Below are 22786 nucleotides of genomic sequence, written 5' to 3' on the forward strand. Positions count from 1 at the left end.
TTCCAATTAAGCGACCTCAAATTATCGAGAGTCAACTGTACAGTGAAACCTCTTCAGATGGAACCTGCAGCTTTAGGCTCAAATTGTGAAGTGCATTAGCCACTACTTCAAGGTGGTAATCTCCCAATAGGATAGATACACTAGCCTGCACTACTTTGAACCTCTGGCCCCTTCTAGAGCACTGCACGGGCCTGATTTTAAGGCCCGAGCCCGGCCCGAGCCCGCTTTGTGAAGCCCGAGCCCGACCCGGGTCCGTAACACCGAGCCTGGGCCCGACCCGGGCCCGGACATTCATAAGTGGACTTAGCCCGGGCCCGGCCCAGGCCCATCGTCTCAAGCCCAGGCCCGGCCCGGCCCGTTGTCTCAATCCCAGGCCCGGCCCGGGCCCGTCGTCTCAAGCCCACGCCCAGCCCGGGCACGGTCTTGTCTTTTTTTTTTTTTGAGCCTAGGGAGGGCCCGCATGTGTGTGACCAGGCCTGGTCTTTGACATTGAAGAAAATTTGTTTATTATATTTGTTCGAGTGTCTTCGTGGCGGGAAATCAGACGGAGCATCTAGTCTGTACAAGCACGCCCTGAATTGTAACGCAAAAAAATAAGGGTTTAAAAGTACACGTACTCACACCTTCTGCAGTTCACGCCACATGGGCGTAATAATAGCTCGTATTCTTACACGAGAGACACCATCACCTTTGATGACCAGACTCTTGGCAACTTCATGTGGTTGTTTCGGTCACAAGTTGGTAGTAATGAAATTTCTTGCTCTCCATTTGGATCCACGAGTATGTGCGTGCGTTGAAATATTTTCCCTGGAGTGGTTGTTAAGCGGTGGCGCTTCTCTAGCACGCGAGTTTGATTTCCAGCCACGGTAGCCGCATTTAGATTGGTTCGACATCTAAAACACACGTACATAGACATAGGTGCACAGCTCCAGGGTGGCTTAATTAATTCCTTCCCCGCTAGGGCATTCCTTGTAACCGTATCTTTGGTATGTTATACCCCAAAATATAAAATCTTGATGCAGTACATGAAATGTCATTAAAGTTTCAGTATAGTTACTATCAGCCCTAGCAAAACGCGTTTTTAAAACAATGTGTACAACTAACATCAAGAAGCGCGTAAAAGTATACTCAGAATATTCAATTTTATGCTCTTTTCTACACTTCACGTCGGAACTAATAATGGCCGGGCCTATGAATTCAAGCCCGAGCCCGGCTCGGGCCCGTGGCGTTGAGCCCGAGCCCGGCCCGGGCCCGTGGCACTGAGCCCGAGCCCAGCCCGGGCCCGCGGCACTGAGCCCGGGCCCGGCCCGGGCCCACCGATAATCGACTTCGGGCGGCCCGGCCCGGCCCGCGGGCCGGCCCGGGCCCGTGCAGTGCTCTAGCCCCTTCATCAATTCCTTCTGTATTAGAAGGAATTCCTTCTTTCTTTAAAAGGCATACAACTAAAAAATGGACAGAAAAAAAAAAGCAGACAGGACAGCACTTAGCTCACAATTCATTTTGAAAAAGAAAGAAGGGAAGTACATATATAGTAGTGCAAAGGAAAAGGACATGTGCAGGGGCTGCATCATTATCAGAATAACTCATTCTTAAAACCTGCATTACTGTAGTGTCTGAAACAACAGGTACAGCCGCAATGGAAAAAGCTTGGCACAAGCTACTCACGACCGGAGAAGAAAAATCACGACATGCGGTGCAACATTCCATTTGGGCAAGAAGGAGTGGCCGGCAGAAAGAACTCCAACGAACAGCTTACATCGGAAATGATAGCTTGCCCATTGCTTATCGGTAAAATCAAGCGCCAACGTTGCTGCGGACGCGACTTCATTTGTTTTTTGAGCAGCGGTGTTTTCTTTATCCCAGTTTATCGCAGGGCCAACAGCAGGATGGGCCGCTTTCAGCCGGCCACCCCTTCTTTGGAAAATAGAATAGATTTTTCTGCTCTAGTCATGAGTCACTTGTGCCAATCTTTTTCCGTTGAGACTGTACTCACAATTTCGCAAAACATTTAACATTTCACTGACACCTCGTGTGCCATTTATCTCAATGTGATTGGCTTTGAGTGATCGCCATGCAGCTGTGTTGCAGCTCTTTCATGAACTCTTAATTTGGCTGAATGGTGGCCCAACATTGGATTCAGAATAGAGCGCAGGCAGGTGCATCATAGATTTACAGTTTCAAGGCAGGCACATTCACCGGCACTGCAACTTAATACATCAGCCCCTCTGGGCTGTGGGCTCCTTTCCACCCCCAAGCAGACCATCATATCATTTCCTTTCAAAATCGTGGCGTATGTAACGCGGATTTAGCCTGGTAGCTGTTTGATGCCTTGAGATTTTCCTTTTACCGCTGGCCAGCGAGAGCCGCGAGACCAACCTTGTGGGTAGTGGTGGTCCAGGCGGCTGGTGAAGACATCCCAAGCAGGTCATCGGCCGAGTGGTGCAGGCAAGATTCGAAGCTGCTCGCCCCACTCAGGGGGCCGCTGCCCTGCCAGTCGCCAAACAGCGGGGACCGCAGTGCTGCAGCCATGGGCTCCAGAAGGTTGGAGTTGGAGCTCAGCGCCCCAGACTTCTTCTTGGGAGGTAAGGGAGGGGCCACCGCTTCCAGGCTAGCACCCCCCAGCTGGCTTCTGCGGTTCACGACATACCCCAAAACGCTGTCAGCGGCTGCTATCACTCTGACAGGCTAAGGACTGGAATTCTAACGTTTTGACAGCCACCGCTGGTTGCTGCTTTTGCATGCACCCTACCTCCCCTCCAATTGAACGATTGCCGCGTCAAAATACCACTCATGCCATTTATAACCAACGTGAATTAATTAGGTTAGATAAAAGGGAAAACAAAAGAAAGGGTGGTGACTCCCCACTAATTTCCCGCATACGTCTTGTGATGCAATGCGTCCAATTTGCGTGACTGGCTAATCCAGACCAAATCAACCGAATATTGAAATAGTTTTGTGGCTTTGGAGCTGGAGCTCATTGTGTTTTAAATAAAAAATAGCCTAAATTTGTGACACCACGGCAATTAACAAGCAAGTACAGTGCAGTAACATAGGAGGAATCAACAGGAATCGAAGGCTAACGCTACAGGTGGCTTTGCAAATTATGGGTGCACTGCGCCTTCTCCTGGGTGGCTCTTGCAATGGCATGACCACTTTCAAAGAATTGCCAACAAATTGCACTCACTGCTTCCTAAGATGGCACTCAGAGTTCAGCTGCGCTTACATTGTTTGATTCCCGTCACTTTCATTGCCCAAAGCAACAAAGCCCATGACCACACACGCTCAAGTGCCCACCAATGTTTTACTAGGTTTGATCAGGGATTCCAAACTTCCAGTGACTTCACGATGCTGTCAGATCAGTGTATTGACTGCCTGTTTTTGGCTGCTACCCCAAGCATGCCGCAAGGCTTTTGTCACACCTCATAGTGGTGCAGTAAGTCAGTAATTTTTAAATTAACCACTTGAAGCATCAATTCCTAAGAGATAAGAGCAAGTTTTCCCCACTGAACAAAATCACAGTGAGATAGGAATTCCCCACCCTTTCAATTAAAGCGCAGCTGTATGTTGTCTTTTCAGTCCCCTAATGAGTTTAATAAAGCTGTATTCTACACCACAAGGTGCCATGTAGGATTCAACAGGGCATAAAAGAAAATAACCTTAAGGCTAAAATTGATGATTTGTTTTTAGGAGGGACACATGGTCTACCTCCAGCAATATCACCCCTTGTGAGGGCACCTGTCAAGAACATTTGGACAAAGCATGGATCCAGCTATAAATAAATACCCTATCCGAGGCCAGAAATAAATGCCCCGCAAGATGCTATGCACATTTTTGGGGTCCCACATGGGCGCTTCTCATGGAGGTTGTGCTGCAACCGGTGTAAAATAATTATACAGTAAAAGCTCGTTAATTCAAACTGCAAGGAGACATCATCTCAATTCAAACTAATGAAAGTTTGAACTAACGAAAGTGAACAATACCAACAGTACCCTGCAGTTGGGAAGCAATAGGGCATGTCAACACTTTGATGCTTGAAAAAGCCCTGGAATGCGGCCTTCATTTTGTTCCTAAAGGTGACAGTCAGCACTTTTTGCTCTAGCAAATGAACGTAGCAGAAAGCCTCATCTTCGCCTTCTTGAAAACTGAAGAAGAGGCAGGCGGCATTCCATCCGACCATGCCTTCTGAACAGACGTTCGCACTACGCTTCATCCTCATCCTCATCCTCCTTGTCATCAATGGCAGCGACAAGGACCTGAGATATGATGTCCTCATCTGTCAACACCACTGCATTGTCATCGACGTAGTTCGCAAAGAATGCGTCTTACAAAATGTCTGCCATGTGGGATTTGGATTGGCTTTACCCTAATATGCCTTCAGTGTTCCACACAGCCCTGTGCGTAGGCATAGAGTGCGTTTCTCTGGCCGTAAGCCAGGCGCCAAGGTGCCGGCACGGTGGCGTGTAGTTCGAAATATCTGTGGCAGAACCTACTCAAGTTCGAATTACCGAGCATCTTTATAGACCTCTATAAAGATTTGGCCAGACCAAATCGTACAGTTCGAATTATCCATAAATTTGTATTACTGAAGTTCGAATTAACGAGCTTTCACTGTATGTACATCCACCAGGCAAGTCAGGCAAGTATGTAATTGTAACAATAACGTTTCTTTAGGTGATTTTGAAATAAATCAGACAGTAGTTTCAACTAACCCATTTTGAAGAGGTATAACTTAATTATGCAAGAATATGTAATAGGTCCACACTTATGGGCAGTGGTACAATTATATAGTACAGCGAACCCCCGTCAAGATGAACTCGAAGGGACCGTGAAAATTTGTTTGTATTATCAGAAATTTGTCTTAAGCAGATGTTTTTTGCACTGTGTACGTTACAAAGAGCAAAAGCGTCGTTCGTCTTAACCCTGAAATTGGTCTTAACGAGAGTCTACTGTTTAAGTCATGCCTGCTGCATTAACCATACTCGATTCATCGCCTATAAAGTTACTAATAAAAGGACAGAATCTCTGGTTTAATGTGCATGCATATATAATTTGCTGCTGGTGGTCCAACTATAAGGTTGTGTTCATGCTAAGCATTTCCGCCAATGCCCAGGTAGCAAAGAATGTGGAAGAAGCCCACATGCAGTAAAGGAACCTGAATGCCGGTGTACATAGAACAAAATTTATGAAACTGAAAACAGAAAATCCCACTGTTTGCTTAGGTTAGAGCACAGCTGAACTCAACTGCCTTTTCCGATACATTGTCTGAGAGGAACATTTATTCCTGTGTGTGGTTTTTGGGTTGGAATTGTCACGTTGGCCAAGCAAGTGCAGTCTGGCATGGGGTAGCAATGTATAAAAACTAGGATTACACAATTGTAAAATTCTATTACATCTGACCCATTCCTTGAAACATCAAGATTTCAGTAGCTAACAGAGAAAACAGAAAATCACCAAAAAGACACTGGAACAGCCCTAGTCGCAATAAAATACAATACTGGCCTGGCATGATAACTTCAATCCCCAGTAATTCTCTTTTAAGCTTGGAAACAGTAGGCATACTTTTAGCGCCTTAACCTGTGATGGAGCTGAATGTCGACAAGTCTTTCTTCTGCATTTTTTAGAACACACACAAAAAAAAATTACCTACAGCTTACTCTTGGTAATGCACCTAGCTCTATATTTTCTACCATAGTTCACACTGGATTAAAAAATATATAAATATAAAGCAGCCACTTTACACGTAGCTGCAAAACTGAAAAGCGATAGGCTATACAGGGGAAAAAAAAACGTAAGGTGCACAACAAAGCTACACCCTACAGCGCCCAGTAATGTGGGCGAGGCATGCATACACAAGGTCACACCAAACGGTAACACATGAGCACGCTGCTCGGCACACATAGATTACAGGCACAAACACTAAATACACACAGCAGCAGCATCACCACCACTTCAATGCATGCTCATTCATTGGGCATTATCAGCAACTATAAACAGGAAAGGAACAGCCTGGGTCCAGTCTATGCTCACTGACAGCATTGTAACGTAGTAACATGTAGGCTAATGTCACCGTGACCAATGCCATTTTGAAGCAGTCGCTGTTCAAGCCATTAGGACTGTTTTTAGAACTTTATGCCTGGTGCAGTTTCATCTTTCAGGAGAAGAGACCTTTTCAAGTTGTTCATTTCTGTACTATATCACACAAAGTCAAAGCAAGAAATTACTATTTTAATCACTAAGCAACACGCTAGTACTACTTCAGTTGCTTGAAGGAAATAACAACGACGCCTAAGGTGGTGAGCCCTGAGACTTGGAACCTCCCAGCACCATGCAGTGTTTGTGTCTTATCAATTTTAATAATCTTTTTCGCTGTTCATCAAATTAAACCACATCCGCTACACTTTTCCTGGGCTTTCGCGACTGCTAGGCACTGACTGTTTGTTCATATTTCCCCGGTCAATTGTGAGGTGCTAATGCGAGGCCCATCAAGGTTGCAGGAGTAGTAGTACGGTTCTTAAACCGAAATACATAACTTGAGCAAAGCTGCTGTCAGTACAGCATGTTTAAAACCCTGAATAAACAGACACAAAGTTAATGAATTAACTGTGACAAACCACTAAGCATACAACATACTCTTTTAAGAATTCGTGAGCATACTATATGTTTTGACGGTGAGAGGTTTGCCGATCAGTTTTGTATGTTATGGCAAGCCTGGGGTGGGGTGTTAGTGAGAACAAAGTTAGAGCAAACAAGCAAGCAAAACCTGCTGGGAAAGCAAAGCAGGTGGTGCTCAGCCATGCAGCTCGAATTAAAGGGGGAAGGAAGGGATGCCACACAGGCACACAGCCTATCGAACAGAAACATGCCACTAATTTCAAAACATGCCTGGCAGGTTTTTCTAAACTTGGAGGCTATCAGCTGACGTGGATGTTGCAAATAAACAGATTACTGCAAGAAGCAAGCAGACTACCGTATTTTCGCGATTATAACCCGCCCCTGCATATAATCTGCACCCCCACTTTCAGCCCGTCGGAAACGAAAAAAAAATCCTCGCGTATTGCCCGCACATTTGATACAGGAAAGCCTGCACCAAAGCTACTGCTTAAGCAACACATCACATACTATGTAGATAGAAAAAGTGTATACTTAGCAAGTAGAATACACTGACTGCAAAGTGAAAGTCACAAGTCATTCAGGTTCACTGCTCTCGCTAGAGCTACCACTTGAGCCGCAGTCCTTACTGTTTTACACAAGGTTTTCTTCAGTTCCATCCATGTTGTTTGTTTTTTCTAGTTTTCGTCTTTGTTTTTTCTTCCTTGCCCTTGCATGTTTTGCGCATTCGCTGCCATGGAAGGCTTAGTCAGTGTTACTGCGTGGGAGCTGCACGGCACAGTGCGCATTGCCGTGAAGCTGCACTAAAGGAAAAACCCCGCTTATTGTCCACACCCCTACTAAAATTTTCGCATTTTTGGTGCGGGTTATACGCATGAAAATACGGTATATTCAGACAGGTGTCGCGGTAAAAGAGCTAGAGGGTTGTTCCACAAAGTGGACCCATACTTCGCACGAGCATACTTTCTCGTATTTATGCAGTCATTGTTTATGTAGTTATTTTCTGATTGTTTATCGAATTGTTTAACTCATTGTTTGTTTAACATTTCTCATTCTAGTCCACTAGAAGACACCACAATTATGTTCATTACTACATTGTGAAAGCTGCATGGCTAACCCCATTTTCGACACTGCGCCCACTTTTACTATCGAGCTTCCTACGTTCATTACGCAAATCTTAAAAGGTTAGGGCATAGACGACCACGCTTAAAATTGAAAGTCGTTTCAGTAAGGTGAATGCGAGTGGTAGAAGTGCTTGAGTGGCGGGGGAATTACTGCACTGTGCAGCTCGAGTTCCTTTTGTGATTCCCATATTAATCTTTCTGCATCCCAACTCACGGCAACAATTATCTTTTCTCCCTTCTATATGCTTGATGACTTCACACTTATGACCTTCAAATTGTCAAGTATATATGAACTTAGCTGGGACCTGGTACCAACCTGTGTGTGCATAAATGTCTACAATGCAAAGAAACAAGGTGGCTACTTCGGGTTAATTTGTATACATTAGGGCTTTCATCATTTTACACTTGCAACTGAACTGGTTCTGCTAGCAGAAAGTCATCACTTCTACGACAAAAATAAAGAAAAAAAGAAAAAGCTTCTTCAGTCAGCTGGGATTTGCCCCCTGAACTCCCAAGGTGCAGTCAGATGTTCATTAAGCCCTGGCAGTCCTCTCTCGTGCTGTGCGTGCGTTAGTAAGAGACAAGCGTGCACGTGCGTCGGGAAAAGAAAGGCGACCGCACGCACGCCCCGGCCGGAGCAGAGCAGTGGCAGCCAGGCCCCCTACCTGGGTGGTGTTAAGTGTGGGAGGGGCGGTTTGGGGGGCGGGAAGTCTGGCCGCAGGGCCGAGCTGAGAATGCTGTCAGAGGAAGCGGAGTGGCAGAGGGGGCCCTTGGCGGCAGCCGCAGGAGCCGCCACCACGACCGCAGCCGCCCCGTTGTTGTCAGGGATGCGGGTCGACTCCAGGATTTGCCGCTCGCGCGGCGTCAGGGGCAGCTCCGGCAGAGAGTTGCGGTGGCTGTTGCTGTCAACCAGCACATGCACGTCGGTCTCCCTCACCCTCCCAAACACAGGCCCTTGCGGGCACGGCTACCGCATTAGCTGTGGCCATTTACACTTGCTTACTGTTGCAAATCAAGCAGCCCTTCGCCGCCAAGCACACCGACAGTCTCTGCCCATCACAATGAAATTATTACAAAATTACGTTAGAGGGCACATTACACAATTCCGCAACAAACGTCCACTGCATACATCAGATTTACAGGGTCAGAAATAAACGAAGATAGTGATTGAGAAAACATCCCACCTCCTGAAATTCAGCCGCATGCATTCTGCAGCATAATAAAACACCAATTAAACCAAGCAGCTGGAACCTTGAAGCTGAAAGAGGCCTCCAAAGCAATCTCCCTTCCCTGAACCAAAACTTGATCTCTAGTTAAGCGGACGACCCCGGTGAAGACTCCAAACTGTCAGTGAATAGAAAAAGTGCTTGGAGTTAAAGCAACCCGTGTAATTCCCTCCTTCATCATAACACCTTTTCCCCACCAAGTGGCTTTAGCCCTCCCTTCCCCAAATAAAAGTTTTGCTACTACTACTAGTTACGCGTTATTTGTTGACCTCTAAGCAACCAATTTATTCTTGCTTCCACTCTTACGGTGGCACTAAAATGACCTCAAACGGAACTTGTATCACCAACACAAAACTCCAAGTTCCCAGTCTGCAACTGCAACGCATTCACTATGGTTTGCTGCAATTTACAGCCTGCAATATTGTGACAACACTGTTCGAGGTTGAAGAGAAGCCTTGCGGCCAACACAGAAGAACACTGTGCTTTACTGGACCAAGATACCCTGTTTTCAGCAAAAACCTGACAAAACAAAATGAAAAGTTTTTCGTTCATCTGCACTTCTGCTGAAACCTTTCGGCAGTGTTCCTTTGTTTGAGGCTCAAAGTTATTTTTGTCAGCTGTACTGGTTTTACCAGAAACTGAACTCTGAACTGTGTCTGTTCCAAACGCAGGGCATGCAGCTCCACCATCTTGCCTCCGTCCCTCAATCTAGCTGGCACATCACCAAGCATCATGTACCAACTAGTTCAGACTGGGACCATTCCGTAGACTCTGCTAAGCACACGTGGTCGAGCTACCATATGACTACGGCCTACTAATAAAACTGGAACCGCGGGTGTACAGAGCAAGACGGGGGAAAAAACACTAACTGGAAATGACTGCTCATTTCCGTATGTTTTTAAGCACAGCTGCCCATACCATGTCTTCTTCTTTTTTTTTTTTTAATATGGGAGGGTTTAACAAGCCAAAGCTACACCTGGGTTATGAGGCACACTGCAGTGGATGGAGGGGAATCTTTAACGTGCACCAAAGCCTCGACAATAGTCGTTTTCTCTTTTCGCCTCCATTAGAAAAACGGCCCCTCTGGCCGGGGTTGAACCTTTGTCCTTGGGCTCAGGAGCACGCCTTAGCCACTGAGGCAGGTGTTTCACAAGTGTTGACTTATATTTCGCACTAAAGTAGTAATCACTTTTCTTCCACAGTAGCAGGAAAAAAACAAACAAAACAAAAAGCATTGACGGGATAATCACAAGGCTGCAGATCCAATTAATGCAAATCGAGCCTGATTACTTGTAAGTACAGGAACTCACTTGTCTGCTTTGGAACTGTAGACGCCATTGGGTGTGGTGGTACCAACATGCTTGCCTTTGTCTTTGTTTTGGGATTGCTTCTGGCTGACATCAATCAAGGCCTGGAAGAAAAGGTTCCTTCACCGGTTACTCATGCTACCCAAAATCAGAGAAGGAAAAAAAGTGTTCTACATTATAATTCAAACTCCATGTCAACTTAGCTGACCTTCACATTATTTCTTTCTGGCCTTGGATTTAACTTCTTAATCATTAAGTGATCTACAGTACAATTTCTGCCCGCATATTATTTTGTTCACATACAGTACTTCTTTTAATTATGCCCAGAATTTTTTGCAACACAAATTACAGCACACTGCCCATCCCTTTTGCTGTATGCTAAAGGGCCTTGGCTGGGAAGAAAATAACCATCACAAAAATATGCCCACTTAACTCTGTAATTAATTACTGTTATCCACTGAAATTAGAATTGCATAGCACCTGCTTCACTCCAGGAGCACTAACAATGATCCTTCTGAAGAAAGATCAGTTAGACTGTGTGCTATGACACTTGAAATTTTTTTGTGACTCTGGTGCTTGAAGCGAGAATCACATTTTGGGGATGACCTGAGCACACTTTTAAGACACAGCATAATTGTGAAGCCAAGTGCTAGCAAAACACAAATAGCAATACGCCAGTTTCCCAAAAGGTAGCCTCAAAGTAAATGCCTGTTGAAGTCATGGGATTGCTTGAGTTGTGTCACAGAATTTATTTCGCATGCTAGAGTGTATAGTCCTTGTTTCCTGTGCTATGAAGACTGAAATGTACAAGCACTTTCATCTGACGTCGAATTTTCTCTTTAAAAGCAGACAACACCACTCATCTACATTTCCGCTAGAAGTAATTTCCCAATTGGAACATATACCAAAAGTTAGCATTAAGAAAGCTAATTAAATCCACCTGCACATTCGTTAACGGGGCAAATTATTGTGGCAAAGTTTTTTATTTACCCAGTGGCACCATCCTTCATAAACAAACCAAATTTTTAAATTTGGTCTTTACACGACATAGTTGCACCTGCGCTACGAGATGAGGGCAGGAATTAATTTGAACCCTTCAGGCCCTTTTAGATGCGTAAAATTCTAGTAGAAATAGAAATTTTTGCATTTTTACTCCCTGGACAAAAAGAGAACCCACAACGTCTTTCATGCAGCACAATGTGCGTAAACAAACCATGAGTAAAACATGTAATGTCCTTTTTTTTTTTCAGAAAATTTTTACAGGAAAAAAAGGTAAAAAACCTAGCGGAAAAAAAAAAGAGTACATGGGCACTCTGCTTATTGAAATAGCAGCTACAACAAAGCAATTAATTCCAACCTCTATCTACAAGTTTTCTGTGAAAGGAAACAGAGACAATAAATTTTGTAGTAAGTGCTGTGAAAAAAATATTACAAAATAAAAAAATTCTAAACACATTCTTTTGCTGCTTGCCAATTCACCGTAGCCTTCTCCCTGCCCTAGGTGGCTCCTCTTTTCTCATTGACTGCGGAGTAACATCCTACCGCCACGCTGATAGAATAGCACTAGCAACACAAGTACTACCACTGAAGTTCAAATAACTACGTAGTGCACCAAACACTAACCCAGTTCTGGCGTTTTTTGTTTGGTTAAAACTTGCTGTTCGCTTTTAGATGCGACGCTGAGAGCATCTCTTGTTGGCGGCCCTGTCCTTCCTGCATGCGTCCGTTGTCGGCGTCCACACTCTCCTCCGCTCACCCCCTCTCCTCTCCGATAGTGAACACTCTCTCGCGAGGGGCATTGGATTGGATTCGATTGAATTGGCTTGCCCTGGCTTGGATTGGATTAAAGTGGGTTGTGTTGGATTGTGTTGCGTCATAGCCGCGGCAGACGCACTGGCGCCGGTGCGTGCCCAGGTGAGAGCGAACACACTCTCTCAACATCTGCGGGTGTGCAGCCCAGCGCGCTCTCACTCCGCCGGTGGGCGGCGCTGCGCGCGGTGCTGCGCATGTGCAGTACTCTCTCTCACCGCGGTCTCCTCTCCTTCAGGCGCGCTGCGCATATAACCGGTGTGCCGCTCTCCGGCGGCCTTTCAGTCGACGGTTGCTCTCCGCTTGTGCTTGAACCCCCCTCAGCGTCGCATCACACCAGGGTTCCCACGAGGGGAGGTGGGCGTAATTTTTTCCGTCCTATCTCCTATGCTTTGGGTTTGATTGTACTGATTTTGTTTAAAGTTTAAAATACCATGTACCACATATACGAGCTGACATTCTCTTGCCACTGATTGGTGCCAAACGAAATGCTTGGCACAAGTGCATGGGAGAGCAAGGCGTTTTGTTTCAGCACAGTAGATGGCACCACTATTATGAGCGGCATGAAGACGAGCATTCTGGATGCCGCCCCACAGGCAAAGATGCCGCCCCACAGGCAAAAATTAATTCTATTGCACTTTGAAATAATAGTGCAACTGCCAATCCTGGTGTTAAACGTACTAGACCATAAAATCCAAACTCCAAGCAAAGTTTAGACATGAATGACCAAGAGGTTTGGACATCTTTTGATGTCCTGAAGTGTTTATAATAAGTTCATGAGTGTTTTGTCATTTCAATATGGATTATCGGTGCTTTCCATTTTGTTGCCCTCACTCCTGTGATCGTAGGACATGAGTTTATTCCCAGCCACGGCAGCCGCTTGTATAATTGAAGCAGAAGATGGAGATGGTGCACCTTTAAGGTTCCAAGGCAAGCTAAATCACCCGGCAGCCTTCCGCTAAGGTGTGCCTTATAGCCCAGCTGTAGCTTAAGCATGCAAAACATGATTTAAGCTTTTTTTAGCAGGCTGCAGCAGGTTTCAATCTAAGAAAGAATGAACAAATAAATAAATTATGCAAACATGAGCCTTCCAATGCTTTTTCCGAACAGAATTGAAAGTATTTTAAGTTTTGCAGTTTATCCAAATATATTACCAGGCTTGCCATGAGTGAACTACATGCGACTATTATAAGCAACCACTGCAACAAACAACATTAAACAAATTTATAACCCATCATCATCATCATCACCAGCCTATCTACGCCCACTGCAGGGCAAAGGCCTCTCCCATTATTCTCCAATTATCTCGGTCCTGTGCCAACTGTGACCAATTTATTCCCGCAAACTTCTTGATCTCATCTGCCCATCTAACTTTCTGCCGCCCCCTGCAACGCTTGCCTTCTCTAGGGATCCACTCTGTTACCCTTAATGACCAGCGGTTATCTTGCCTTCGCATTACATGCCCTGTCCACGTCCATTTCTTCTTCTTAATTTCTACTAATATGTCTTTAACACCAGTTTGCTCCCTAACCCACTCCGCTCTCTTCTTGTCCCTTAATGTTACACCTATCATTTTCCGCTCTGTTGCCCGCTGAGTCGTTCTCAATTTAAGTTGAACCCTCTTAGTGAGCCTCCAAGTTTCTGCCCCGTAGGTGAGTACCGGTAAGATGCAGCTGTCATACACTTTCTTCTTCAGCGACAATGGTAGGCTGCTATTCATTAACTGAGAATGTCTGCCATATGCACCCCACCCCATTCTGATCCTTCTAATTATCTCTGCCTCATGGTTGGGATCTGGGGTCACAACTTGGCCTAAGTAGATATATTCGCTTACCACTTCCACTGCCTCGCCACCTATCTCAAACTGCTGTGCTGTCCCGAGGTTATTGATCATTACTTTAGTTTTCTGCATATTAATTTTCAGGCCCACGGTTCTACTCTGTTCGCCCAGTGCGGAAAGCATGCTTTGCCATTCGTCCCCCGAGTTACTTAGCAAGGCAACGTCATCAGCAAATCTGAGGTTGCTGAGGTATTCTCCATTAACCCTTACTTCCACCTGTTCCCAATCCAACGTTCTGAATACTTCTTGTAAGCATGCTGTGAATAACAATGGAGAGATTGTGTCTCCTTGTCTGACACCCTTCCTTATAGGTATTTTACTGCTCACCCTATGGAGGATGATGGTAGCTGTAGACCCATTGTAGATACCATACTTACCCGATTCTAACGTGCCCCCGATTCTAACGCGCACCCGATTTTCCTGGCAAAAAAACCCGAAAAAAACTTGCACCTCCGATTGTAACGCGCACGGAACTTTTTGACCCAGGCAAACGAATGCGAGAGAATCAGGCGATTTATTGCCCAAAGCAATCTCACTCCTCGTCGCTCTCCGCTGACCACAACATTTCGTCCTCGGTGCCTTCAAGCGCATTCGCAATGCCACACTTCTGAACGAATGTTCAACCATGGTCGATGGGATCGTGGCCCACGCCTCGCAGGCCCATCCCGCGAGCTTCTCCAGAGGCGCACGCTTCCGCCTACCGCTCGTTTTGAACACGTGAGAGCCGCTGCTGCCATTGCTATAGCGTGCAAGTGGAACGATTTGACGATTTGTGAGAATGCCGATAGAAAAGCCTAGGCGCCTATGCTTCCTGCGTCTGAAAACTCGTCGCTAAAAGGTTTGGCGCCATCTTGAGATGGCGATGGGTGGTACGAAATTTCCGCTGTTTCGGCAGTTTCAGTTTCGTATCCGATTCTAACGCGCATGCGATTTTTCGGGCTATTCTTCCGAAAAAAAAGTGCGCGTTAGAATGGGGTAAATACGGTATCCTCTAGTATTCTTACATAATGCTCATCTACCCCCTGGTTCCGTAATGCCTGAATGACTGCTAGGGTTTCGACCGAGTCAAATGCTGTCTCATAATCTATGAAGGCTATATATAGGGGTTCAGTATACTCAGCACCCTTTTCTATCCCGATTGATCGTGTGAATATGGTCCATTGTTGAATAACCTTTACGGAACCCTGCTTGTTCTTTAGGTTGACTGAAATCTAAGGTTGCAGAGATTCGGTTAGCGATTACCTTGGTAAATACCTTGTAGACGACTGACAGTAAGCTGATCGGCCTATAATTTTTCAAGTCCCTCATGTCGCCTTTCTTATGGATTAGGATGATGTTCGCGTTCTTCCAGGATTCCGGTACCATTGCGGTCATTAGGCATTGCGTATACAGGTTTGCCAGTTTTTCAAGTACAATTTCTCCGCCATCCTTCAAGAGGTCTGCTGTTATCTGATCCTCACCAGGTGCTTTGCCCCCTTTCATTTCTTTCAAAGCCTTCCTTACTTCTTCGGTCGTTACTGGTGGGATGTCTATCTCCTCTGAACTACTGTCTCGTTCGGCATTATCCTGTATGTCCCGGCTACTGTACAGATCCCTATAGAACTCCTCGGCCACTGTGACTATTTTATCCCTATTTGTGATGACATTGCCTTGCTTATCCTTAAGTGCATACATCTGATTTTTCCCCACGCCAAGACGTCTCTTCACTGCTTTCAGGCTACCTCCGTTCTTTACAGCGTATTCGATCCTCTCCATATTATGCTTCCGTATGTCAATGGTCTTACGCTTATTGATTAACTTCGAGAGCTCGGCTAGTTCTATTCTGTCAGCTGCGGTAGAGATTCTCATGGTTTGCCGTTTCCTGATTAGATCTTTCGTCTCCTGTGAAAGTTTACCAGTATCCTGTCTAGCCATAGTGCCCCCTACTTCTACTGCACACTCCGTGATAATGCGTGTAAGGTTGTCGCTCGCTTCCTGTGTCGTAAGCTCGGCTTCCTCGTTAAGGGCGGAATATTGGTTCTGCAGCGCGATCCTGAATTCTTCTACTTTACGTCTTACTGTTAGCTCATTTATCGGCTTCTTTCATACTAGCTTGTTGCGGTCCCTCCTCAAATGTAGCCTAATTCGAGATCTTACCATGCGGTGGTCACTACACCTTACCCTTCCGAGCACTTCCACATCCTGCACGACGCCAGGGTTATCGCATAATATGAAGTCTATTTCATTTTTGTGCTCCCCATTCGGGCTCCTCCAGGTCCACTTCCGACTCTCCCGTTTACAGAAGAAGGTATTCATTATGCATAGGTTATTCCGTTCTGCAAACTCAACTAGTAGGTCCCCCCTGCTATTTCTACAGCCCAGACCATAGTTCCCAACTGCCTTGTCTCCAGCCTGATTCTTGCCTACTTTAGCATTGAAGTCCCCCCATAACTACGGTATACTGTGTTTTTACTTTAGCCATTGCCGATTCCACATCTTCATAGAAGCGTTCCACTACTTGGTCGTCGTGGCTGGATGTGGGCGCGTAGCCCTGCACCACCTTGAGCTTGTACCTCTTATTGAGCCTAATTACAAGACCTGCTGCCCTTTCGTTAATGCTATAGTATTCGTCTATGTTGCCAGCTATGCTTTTATTGACTAGAAATCCCACGCCCAGCTCTCTTCTGTCCTCTAGACCCCGGTAACAATTTATAACCCATGTGTGCACAAAAAAAATTTATGTAGGCAGGCAGTTTCATGTTTAGCCCACATGAAATTGTGGTGATGGCAGTAATAGGCAACAGGAACACCTTAACCATAATGCAACCAGAGCAGGTAACAAGGCTTTTATATAGGGTGCCTCGATTCACGCGCAACCGCCGCCATTTTGGGTCACTCGCTCGCCGCCGCAACAAGTCATTGTATCAAAACCGCGGTAAACTTATCGCCGCAACGCGGTTTGCTGACGAAGTTTGAATCACCTTATCAGTTTCGCGTTGCTGGGTCTTGTGGGAAACAAAAATTGCGCCCACCTCCCCGCGAGGGGAACCCTGTGTAGATGCGACGCATCGTGGGGTTCACTTGGTGTTTCCGTTGGATTGATTCTGAAATCGCGTGAAACGTGTCGGGAACGCGTATGATTATTATGTTTTATGATTATTATTATGTTTTATTGGCCAATCTTGGTCAATCTCTCTAAGTGGTATGCTTGGGGCTTCGCTGTCGCAATGACCTTTACTCCATCATTGTTGCTGTAAGTGGGAGCTTCTTTTCTTTTATTGCAAGTGTTAATCATTGCCCCATCATGCGTTGTATCAGTAGCTCAGGGGTGAGACAGCCCAAACAGATTTGCGAGCAGATTTCGGAGCAGCAAAATTTCGGTTTTGGAGCAGAAGAATCTTGATTTGGAGCAGTTAGGGAGATTTAATACACCGTCTTGTGAGCTTAAAACATCATTATTTCAGCTATTTGCAGGGTCAAGTGCACATTTCAATCAGTTTTGAATACACAGAACACTGAAACAGCCTTACCTGAAAGCGTTTTTAAGAGTATCACAAAGTACTAACTGCACTACCTTTTTCCTAACTGGTGATGTGTTGCGGCTGCACGCAACACTGACAACAAAACTGCCGTTAACATTAGAGAGTTTTAGCAGTCCGTCTGTTCTGTTGGTTACTTTGTTACCGGGTTGCCGGGACCGGCCTGCGCCTGCGCGCGCGGAAGGGCGAGGAGGCGCGGACAAGGCGAAGGCAGGCCCGCGGAACTAATCCCCCTACCGCTACGAATGCCTAAGTGCCCAGACGAGTCCCGGTCAGCACGGTAACTACGTAAAAGACGGAACAGACGGACTGCTAAACCTCTTATCAAATTTAAGGGCTCCGCAATTGTGGCGTTTTTTTTTTTGCCGTTTTAACGCTAAAATTATTATTTTTGTAATCCCAGGCTGCGTTGTACGAACGACTGTAGTCACGGCAACAGTTGAGCAACTTCGAGCTAACGGTCGCATAGCCCAACCAGCCTTCCTGTTTCAGTCACCGGGGCGCAGGTTCACCCTATGGTCATTTGAGTAGCGTTACTGTTTAGCCACCTAGATTTTGGCATTAAATTTACTTTGCATACTTCAAGCGTTATAGTCGCGTTCTAGGGCAACAGTGTAGTCCTGCAGCTATTGGGCGCTGCCTGAACAGGTCGCGGCGCCGCAGCACAGCCCGCAACTTTCGTGTCAACCGTTCCATCCCCGAGGCTCGCGATCGCGCTTCGAAGCACAGCAACACTTCAGCATTTTATAACACCATAACGAGCCAAAAAATTCACTTCACGAACCCGATTATAGACGCGCCCACCGCGTTTCGCAACTCAAGGACAAACCACGCCGAAGTCGTAGGCCCCACATTTCAATGAACTTTTTTTCGAGCCGCGCAACTTCCCGTAATCTGGCACAAATCTCAAACCATATCCCCGCGTTAACGTCACTGTTCAGAGCCACAACAGATAGAATGAATAGACTGGAACCCAGCTGATAGCGTAACATAAACCAGGGAAAATATCGGCGATGCGCAATGAGCGCGTTGGTAGCAGCCAGATCAGGCGGCGGCCATGTTTGTTGCCACAGCGATGCCTAATCGAGAAGGCCGTTTCAGCGAACCCGGACGGAAAGCGAATCGAGTTTTAGAAGCTATCGCTTGCTTCGTTTCAGTCTTTCTATTTGTGCAATTTCTGTGTTTGCAATTGACCGACGATAAAAGCGGTGACCGGGATGCTGGAGGCTTTCGTCCCCGCCGAAGCTGACATGAGCATCAAAATGCGTGCCGGTAAGGCTCTTCTGGAGCAGTTTGGCGCAATTTTCGCCATTTTCGTGCTTTCGGAGCAGCTTGGCGCAGGAAAATGGAATTGTATCAGAAAGGCGCAATATGCGCAGCTGTCTCACTCCTGGTAGCTTCTTGACGTAGTTTGAATGAGTCAAGGATATAAGGCGCGTTTGTAGCATTTGATTCTGTCTCGGTTTTGTGGCGCAGTGGGAAGAGCACCATGTACGTACCTCGCGTTCCGCCCACAGGGTCGTGGGATCGAAACCGGGCACCGCTAACTATTTTTTTTTTTATAGTGTAGGGGAAGGGGTGCGGACAACGCCGTAAGGCGAGTGAATGAGATGCAGGCGCATCTGAAAGAACAACGCGTTGAGCACTTTGACCCAATAGCGACGGCACGGGACCGTTCAAAGCGTGTCTCCACCCTGCATGGCAGCGCTGGCATCGAGGCACCCTACTTTTATAATTATTCAGCAGAAGCCGTACAACATACCTCCCCAATATGTTCGGCTGTGTATGGGGTTGGTTTTACACTCTAACGGGCTAGAAATGTGAGCTGCCTGCTAACTTTATTGCATTGGGCTAGAGAAGACGACCTATGCTTTACCAGATCTACCCGAAAAAATGGGTTAACAGATACAGACCACAGGCCCATCGAAGCACACAAACACTGAATGGTTAATACAAACACTGGCACGCTCAGTGAAGATGTCAGCAGACTGTAACAATGATGACAACAATACCAATTACACTTACCACTCAAAGCTACCCACAATCAGAAAACTGGCATCGGCACAATAAATTGAAAAAAGAAAAAAAAATTACGCCCACCTCCCCTTGCGGGAAAACCCTGGTGTGATGCGACGCTGACGGGGATTCCATTGTGCGTTTCCGTTGGGTCGATTACTCGAATTGCGTGAGCAATCGTCGGGTAATGTGTGTGTGTGTGTGTGTGTGTGTGTGTGTGTGTGTGTGTGTGTGTGTGTGTGTGTGTGTGTGTGTGTGTGTGTGTGTGTGTGTGTGTGTGTGTGTGTGTGTGTGTGTGTGTGTGTGTGTGTGTGTGTGTGTGTGTGTGTGTGTGTGTGTGTGTGTGTGTGTGTGTGTGTGTGTGTGTGTGTGTGTGTGTGTGTGTGTGTGTGTGTGTGTGTGTGTGTGTGTGTGTGTGTGTGTGTGTGTGTGTGTGTGTGTGTGTGTGTGTGTGTGTGTGTGTGTGTGTGTGTGTGTGTGTGTGTGTGTGTGTGTGTGTGTGTGTGTGTGTGTGTGTGTGTGTGTGTGTGTGTGTGTGTGTGTGTGTGTGTGTGTGTGTGTGTGTGTGTGTGTGTGTGTGTGTGTGTGTGTGTGTGTGTGTGTGTGTGTGTGTGTGTGTGTGTGTGTGTGTGTGTGTGTGTGTGTGTGTGTGTGTGTGTGTGTGTGTGTGTGTGTGTGTGTGTGTGTGTGTGTGTGTGTGTGTGTGTGTGTGTGTGTGTGTGTGTGTGTGTGTGTGTGTGTGTGTGTGTGTGTGTGTGTGTGTGTGTGTGTGTGTGTGTGTGTGTGTGTGTGTGTGTGTGTGTGTGTGTGTGTGTGTGTGTGTGTGTGTGTGTGTGTGTGTGTGTGTGTGTGTGTGTGTGTGTGTGTGTGTGTGTGTGTGTGTGTGTGTGTGTGTGTGTGTGTGTGTGTGTGTGTGTGTGTGTGTGTGTGTGTGTGTGTGTGTGTGTGTGTGTGTGTGTGTGTGTGTGTGTGTGTGTGTGTGTGTGTGTGTGTGTGTGTGTGTGTGTGTGTGTGTGTGTGTGTGTGTGTGTGTGTGTGTGTGTGGGCGCGCGTGCGCGCGCGAGAGAGAGAGAGAGAGAGAGAGAGAGAGAGAGAGAGAGAGAGAGAGGCACTCCGCTTAATGCGCAGCGCGCCCGAAGGAGAGGAGACCGTGGAGAGAGAGGACGCTGCACATGCGCACAGCGCGCTTGCGCCGCGCGCAGCACCGCCCACCGGTGGAGTGAGAGCACGCCGCACTGCGCGCGCCACAGATGTTGGGGGAGAGGGCGCGCTATCACGGCGAGAGGAGAGGGGGTGAGCGGAGGAGAGACGCAGCTGTGCGGACGCGGACGCCGACGACGACGGACGCAGGACAGGGCCGCTGGCAAGAGATGCTCCTCTCAGCGTCGCATCTAAAAAAACATCACACCATCTCTACGCCGTGAACGATGCCGAGAATACGAAGCACTCGGATGCAAGTTGTGTGTATTGTGTGGATGAGTGTTATCGCCCGTGCACTATGATGCACTCAAAGTTTACTAAATGATTTGGGGTGCAGTAAGTGCACTGTAAATGATAAACACCACATGCAAGACAAGTCGCGTCCCAGTGCTTCACACCCTCGACATCGTTCACGGCGTGGAGATGGTGTGATTTATTGGCCCGAAATGAAACGAAGTGAAACGACGCCTTGCTTGTTTTGAATGTGATCTCGTGTTTGCGTGTAGCGCCCTCTCGTGTAGCTCGCTGTACTCATGTTTGCACGTAGTGCCCTCTCGTGTAGCTCGCTGTAGTCTTGGGGAGACCCCGTCGGATGGCGGACGGACATTGCGCGGTCTTAAGGTGCTTCGCACCTAAAAATCATTGGTAAAACGATTTTACTTGTTTCTGTGGCCGCACAACAATTTGTTGTTGATTGGTGCAACGTTTTTGAATACCCACACAAAAACGAAACTTGTGCACACACCTTTACAGGAGCTTGGTTGTCAGGATAAACTGAGAAAAAGTACCTTGATGGAATCTTGGAGAGATTGGACAACCTGGTTGACACCTTCCATAGTTGCGCGTTCTCTGTTCAGCATGACATCATCAGCCCATTCAATGAACCGTGATAAGCTCTGGTAGACTTGGTTGGTTGTAGAAATGAGCACAGAACTGGAAGAAAACAAAAAGAATGTGCAGTACTGGCAATGCAGTGAGGCCTGAGCAAAGGCACTGACACCAATACACTGCATTTGGGGCAATGTTTTCATTCATGCTAAGGCTTAATTTAGGAATTGAATGCTATATGCCAAACCCAAATATTTACGTCAATGCAAAGTAATTTAGGAAGCTAGCTAGTATTTTTTTGGCAATATTATGCAAGACAAAAATACAAGATATTTGATGAAAAGTAAGCTGCCATAAAACAAGTGAAAGATAGAACATTTCAGTTCAACGAAGAAACACTAAAGGTAATTCAATGTGTTTTAGAGAAGTCTTTCTTTAGAACTTACGCGATGACAGGCTTCACTTCCTTCGCTGCAAACAGATTCAGTTATTGCAGTTGAATCTCGATGATACAATCACAGCTGATATCATTTTTAGCATGACGCAGCCTCGAAAAATTTCCTGATCAAAGTGCATTGCGTACAATAGGCTGAATTTGGAATATTACAAATGCATTTTAACGCCAGCAGGGATGATATGAATCAGCGAGGGTTTCAATGGCAGTAATATCGTCTTGAAAAATGGTGCTGACTCATGTTTTAATACACATACTATATGAAAACGAATTCTACCATGTTTGGCAGATAACAGCTCTTATGACCATGGCAAGTTCATTTTGTTCACTACTGTACACAATTACAATTGCAATTTTAAAACGAGTAATGAAACGTGACTCCCCACTTTCACAGCCATTCAGTGGTTGGAAGTGGTGCCAGAAAACAGCTCTAAACTGCGTTGCAATGCAAAGTTCCTAAAACATATCACAGTATGTAAGCCTGCTAGGATAAAACGACAATCCTAGCCAGTTCCATGGCACTGATTAACTCAGAAGTATAATAAATTGAAGTTTGAAAACAATCACATCTTACAACAGCCTCCCGGTCGTTTTGGTCACATATTGCTGAGATGACATAGCTCTTACTGCCACTTTTTATGCACTGCAGGCAACGAGTAGAGGGAATTTTATTTGCCCCAAATAATGAAGCTTCCATTTTCAGTCATAAAAATGAAGCCAAAAGGATCGTTTTATAGAGCCCGTCCACTTTGATTACTTGCCAATATGCTTCTCCTACCACTTCTGCCAGCTCAATATCCTTTATGACAACCTTTGATGCAGCTGAGCGAGTGGTGAAGGAGGGCTTGTGACAAA

At 46.2% G+C, this 22786-nt stretch overlaps 1 protein-coding gene across 2 annotated transcripts in view; it reads right to left on the bottom strand.

Annotated features, from left to right (window-relative positions):
• Positions 1 to 22786, bottom strand: part of LOC144146221 (rap guanine nucleotide exchange factor 1-like) — a 66612-nt gene that overhangs the window by 33780 nt on the left and 10046 nt on the right. The window contains exons 4-7 of one of the 2 annotated variants that reach the window (XM_077678188.1): positions 21438 to 21582; positions 10270 to 10370; positions 8399 to 8635; positions 2377 to 2629 (exon numbers count right to left, since the gene is read on the bottom strand). In XM_077678188.1, the coding sequence (XP_077534314.1) occupies positions 2377 to 2629; positions 8399 to 8635; positions 10270 to 10370; positions 21438 to 21582 (736 nt within the window). The remainder of the gene's footprint in view (positions 1 to 2376; positions 2630 to 8398; positions 8636 to 10269; positions 10371 to 21437; positions 21583 to 22786) is intronic. The other variant, XM_077678196.1, reaches the window with a different exon arrangement.

Source organism: Haemaphysalis longicornis, unplaced genomic scaffold (assembly GCF_048455015.1).
Source record: "Haemaphysalis longicornis isolate Haplotype H1 unplaced genomic scaffold, Haemaphysalis longicornis Haplotype H1 scaffold_1, whole genome shotgun sequence".
Lineage (NCBI taxonomy): Eukaryota > Metazoa > Arthropoda > Arachnida > Ixodida > Ixodidae > Haemaphysalis > Haemaphysalis longicornis.